The 4,961-nt window shown below is 56.7% G+C and overlaps 1 protein-coding gene across 3 annotated transcripts in view; it reads right to left on the reverse strand.

Moving 5' to 3' along the window:
* KLHL22 (kelch like family member 22) overlaps positions 1–4,961 on the reverse strand; it is a 24,843-nt gene that overhangs the window by 15,813 nt on the left and 4,069 nt on the right. For all 3 annotated transcript variants that reach the window (XM_024763882.1, XM_024763884.1, XM_024763885.1), the window contains one exon: positions 2,703–2,868. In XM_024763882.1, coding sequence (XP_024619650.1) covers positions 2,703–2,868 — 166 coding nt within the window. The remainder of the gene's footprint in view (positions 1–2,702; positions 2,869–4,961) is intronic.

The following is a 4,961-nucleotide window of genomic DNA, read 5'->3' on the forward strand; positions in this document are numbered from 1 at the left end:
AAGTTTCGGGTTTTTTTTTTTTTTTTTTTTTTTTATTTTTTCATTTCGGGGCTTAAGTCTGGGCTTGGAGGTGGTCTCTGAGCCTCAGCCTCCTCGTCTGTAAAACAGGGATGATGTGGCGAGGAACCACCTGACACAGGGCGGACCCCGACACACGCCAGCTGCCTTTTGAATCAAAAGCACGGGATCTCCAGAGAAGTGCAAGCAGCAGGACAGCCACCACACTGTGGGGCAAGGACACCCTGCGATTAGGTAACCAAAGAACCCAGGAGGCAAGGCAAAGGCCCGGAAAGGCTGCTCAGGGGCTGCTAAGTTCTGCAGGAAAACTGGATTTCAGAATCTCTCAAAATGGGAATACCTCTCTTATCCAGCACCATCAACAAATTCATTACATGAAAACTAATTCTGCTGGAATTTGAAGCTTATTAATAAATGTTTAAAGTCTTTTTATTTTTTCTGGTTCTAGACACTTGGTGCTTGCCAGGTGACATGCTGAAGGCTGAATGGAAACCTGCAAAGTGCCAGGCGTGTGTCTCCCCCCACCAGGAACGTCCCCATCGTGCTGCTTCCTTAGGTCCTGAGGGTCTTCACTCGACCACCCATTTCCTCCCGAGCAGGTGCTTCTGCTTGGCCTCTTCTGCCTAAAATATTACCTCTGACCTCTCAGAGGCCAGGAGCTGAGCACCAGGTTCTGGGTGGAAGGTGAGGGCTGACAGCCCTGAGTGGGCCTGAGGAGCAGCTCCTGAGAACCAGGGACTGTCTTGCCCTCCCTGGCAAGGTCAAGGTCCCTCATCCTTGTCTCAGCGCAGGGACCTCTGGCAGGGAATCTCACCAAGGCCTGCCCCATGCAGGAGGCCCACGAGAGGCCCAGAGAAGGGAACTCATTTGCTCAGGGTGACCCAGTGGATACGGTCTCACTGACACTCGGATCCATGTCCCTGGGGATACCACGAAGGGCACAGCACATGGGGGACAGGCCACCAACAGCCACTGGCTACATGAACAAACATGACCTGGTGGGCCTGTGGACTCGGAACTGTTACACCAAGTAAAACTTGCTTTAAAAACAACATTGCGGGGCTTCCCTGGTGGCACTATGGTTAAGAATCCGCCTGCTGCGGCTTCCCTGGTGGCACAGTGGTTGAGAGTCCGCCTGCCGATGCAGGGGACACATTTTCGTGCCCCAGTCCGGGAAGATCCCATGTGCCGCAGAGCGGCTGGGCCCGTGAGCCATGGCCGCTAAGCCTGTGCGTCCGGAGCCTGTGCTCCGCAACGCAAGAGGCCACAACAGTGAGAGGCCCGTGTACCGCCAAAAAAGAAGAAAAAAAAGAATCCACCTGCCAATGCAGCGGACATGGGTTCAAGCCCTGGATGCCGTGGAGCAACTAAGTCCATGAGCCACAACTACTGAGCCTGCGCTCTAGAGCCCGGGAGCCACAACTATTGAGCCCACGGGCCACAACTACTGAAGCTCGTGTGCCTAGAGCCCGTGCTCCGCAACAAGGGAAGCCACCGCAGTGAGAAGCCTGCACACCGCAACAAAGAGTAGCCTCCACTCGCCACAACTAGAGAAAGCCCGCGCACAGCAAGGAAGACCTAATGCAGCCAAAAATAAATAAATTTATAAAAAACAAACAAACTGGGTTTCCCTGGTGGCACAGTGGTTGAGAGTCCGCCTGCCAATTCAGGGGACACGGGTTCGTGCCCCGGTCCGGGAAGATCCCACATGCCATGCAGCGGCTAGGCCCGTGAGCCATGGCTGCTGAGCCTGCGCATCTGGAGCCCGTGCTCCGCAACGGGAGAGGCCACAACAGTAAGAGGCCCGCGTACCGCAAAACAAAAACAAAAACAAAAACAAACAACAACACTGCATAGAAGCCTGGTATGTCAAAAATAAAACAAAACCAAGCCGGGCTGCCCCAAGCACCAGCCATGGCTCTGCCTTGAGGTCTGAGGGGAGGCAGCAGGTCTCTGAGCCAGCGACGGATGCAGCAGAAGGCAGAGCCCAGCTGGGAGGAAGAAACGGAGAGAAGGAGGCCGGGACAGAGGCGAGGGCAGGGAAACAAAGAACACGGTCACATTCACAAGGACGACTCGTCCAGACATGGACCCAGAGGACGAAGGTGGACACAGAGGAGAGCCTGGCGCTAGTAGAGTGGCTGTGGGATACACGGTGCAGGGAGCAAGGCAGTGTGCGGTGTGCTGGGGAGGGGGGGCAACACTGACAGCGAGCACGGGGGGGAGAGGTTCTGGGGGCAGCTGGCTACTGGAGGTAAGTGTGGTCCCCAGAGCAGCAATGAGGGGACAGGACATGGGGACAGAGGAGCTCTCTGAGTAAAAGAAGGAACTTCTGCATGAAGGCCGCCCTGGCTCAGCTCCACCTGTCCACCCACCACTGAGAGTAAAGGCACAGGGCTATTAGGGCCCCGCCATGTGGGGAGCCTCCAGACACCCCCAAACAGGCTGCTTTTCCTACTGCCCCAGACGTGCTCTGACCTCATAAAAGGTCAGGATAAGGAACTCAGCATAAGACTTTGTTCCAGTTTCAGGACACGAGGGAAAAGCTGTCTTCTGAGCCAAACGAGGAGCCTGCCGACACTCTTGAGAGCAAAGGGCTCACCACCCACCCTCACACCACTGCCTGGCGGGCACCCGGGACCCATCTGGGCCTGGCTCTGCCTGCCTCAGACCAGGAGCCTCACCTGAAGCTGGCAGGCGGCGACCAGCGTCTCCTGGACGTTGCTCAGGCTGAGTTCCAGCTCGGACGTGTAAATGAAATGCAGGATTTGGCACATGGCATTGTAGGACACGCCGTGGATCAGGACTTCTTCCTGCTCCATCTCCTTCAGCCCCCCAGCAAACATGCCTCTGCAAAGGGAAGAAAGGAGATGGCAGGGTTACACCCAATAGGACGCCAGGCCGCAGAAGAGGGGCACCCAGAAGCGCCCACAGCTCCTGACCAAGCTTGGCAGCTGTTCTGGAAACATCCATCTAATGTGCCCCAGCAGCCGCACGTGAGCCTCTGCGGGCAGGACCATGTCTAGCGCGCTTTCTGCTGCATCCACCCGTGCAATTCCTGGGCCACAGCCGCAGCCCAGGGCACGTGGTGAAAGGATAAATGAATGGGAAACAAATGTAAAAGTCCTCCGCTCAGCAGCTCCGTACCCAGCAGCCACTAAACACCAGGAACCGTGCACAGAGCCAATGCGACAACAGTGAAGTGAAGCGGCAGGATCCCTATGTGCGTAGAGTTAATGCCAGAAGACAGACACGAAGACACAGGGCACTTCCGGTGGTGGAATCACTGTCAAGGACCACAACAGGGCATCTGACCGAGGAGTGCCCAGTGCGGGAGAAGAGTGGCTGGAGAGCGATGGCAGAAGGGCCCATGATGAGGAAGTGGAGGTGGCAGGCACCCAGGGCCCAGGGCCAGGAAGAGCTTGCAGGCAGGCAGGCGGGCAGGCAGGGCGAGGAAGAAGAGGCAGGAGGTGAGCCTGGGCCAGGTCCTGTTACCCCCGGGGTAGGGTAGGGTCTGGACCAAAACCAAGGCAAATGAGGTGCTCTCGGCGAGTCATACACAGGCCTGAGCAGAGGAACTTCAGATCTTGGGCTCCTTGGCCAGAGTGGAGAGGCTGGAGCAGAGGCAGGGAGGCTCCTGCTGGGTTGGGGAGGCCACACGGCTGGGGAGCTGGAGTAGAGACCACCCTGGGGCCGAGAGGAGAGAACAAGCGATGGAGGGAACCCAGGAGAGCATAGGAGGAACCCAGGCTGGGCAGGAAGACACCTGGCGGGACCAGAGTGAGAGAGGGCAGTGGGAGTCCCATTGTGGCTCCAACACTGTGGGCACCCCAGGGCATCTCAGCAGGGGTGTCAGTTAGGTGTTTGGAGGGAGGAGGCTGGCAGTCAGGGGAGGAATCTGGGCTGAAATATGACAGCAACACGGAGGTGACAGAGTGGCTATTGTCACATTTTATATCACACACACACACGCACACATACTCTCCCTCTCCCTCCGTCTCTCTCTCAAGACCTAAATTACACGAAAGGGTGCTCTGGTCACCAGCCCCCCTCCAAGGGTGGCACTATCCCCAGAGGCAGTACCCGCGCCTTAATCCCCACCTGGTTTCGACTTCACAGGACACCTTGGAGACAGCCCCGATCATCCGTACACACAGCGCTGCCCCTCTCTGTAAAGGCGGTCACAACTGATTTAACTGTTCCTGCCGGGGTCCACCTGGGTTACTTCTGATCTCCTGTTATTTCTCCCAGTGGATGGCTTTGCGCCCACGAGCTGTTGCTCATGTGAATGCCAGGATTAATTTCAGGAAAGCAACTGCTGGGTCAAAGAGTTTCATACACACACACTTGGATGGCACTGCCCACGGCCTGTCAGGTAGCGCCACCAGTGTGCGGGGAGCCTGCCCCCCACACCCTCAGAACCAGAGGAAGACATCGCTCCAACTGCCAGGAGGAAAGGGAGAAATCTTGTAAACAATGGGACAGAGACTCTCTTCACAGGTTTAACAGCTGTTTTTATATTCTTTTCCAAACAGACCAGATGCTTTGCCCATTTTCTGTTAGACTCTGTCTTATCAATTTAAAGAAACTGGAACCTCTGTGCATCGGTGATGGGCATGTAAATTAGCGCAGCTGCTGTGGAACAGTATGGGGTTCCTCAAAAAATGAAAAACAGAATTACAGAATGTGATCCAGGGAATTCTCTGGTGGCGCAGTGGTTAAGAATCCGCCTGGGGCTTCCCTGGTGGCGCAGTGGTTGGGGGTCCGCCTGCCGATGCAGGGGACGCGGGTTCGTGCCCCGGTCCGGGAGGATCCCACGTGCCGCGGAGCGGCTGGGCCCGTGAGCCGTGGCCGCTGTGCCTGCGCGTCCGGAGCCTGTGCTCCGCAACGGGAGAGGCCGCAGCAGTGAGAGGCCCGCGTACCGCCAAAAAAAAAAAAAAAAA

Source organism: Neophocaena asiaeorientalis, unplaced genomic scaffold, assembly GCF_003031525.2.
Source record: "Neophocaena asiaeorientalis asiaeorientalis breed wild unplaced genomic scaffold, Neophocaena_asiaeorientalis_V1.1 scaffold110, whole genome shotgun sequence".
In the NCBI taxonomy this organism is placed as follows: domain Eukaryota; kingdom Metazoa; phylum Chordata; class Mammalia; order Artiodactyla; family Phocoenidae; genus Neophocaena; species Neophocaena asiaeorientalis.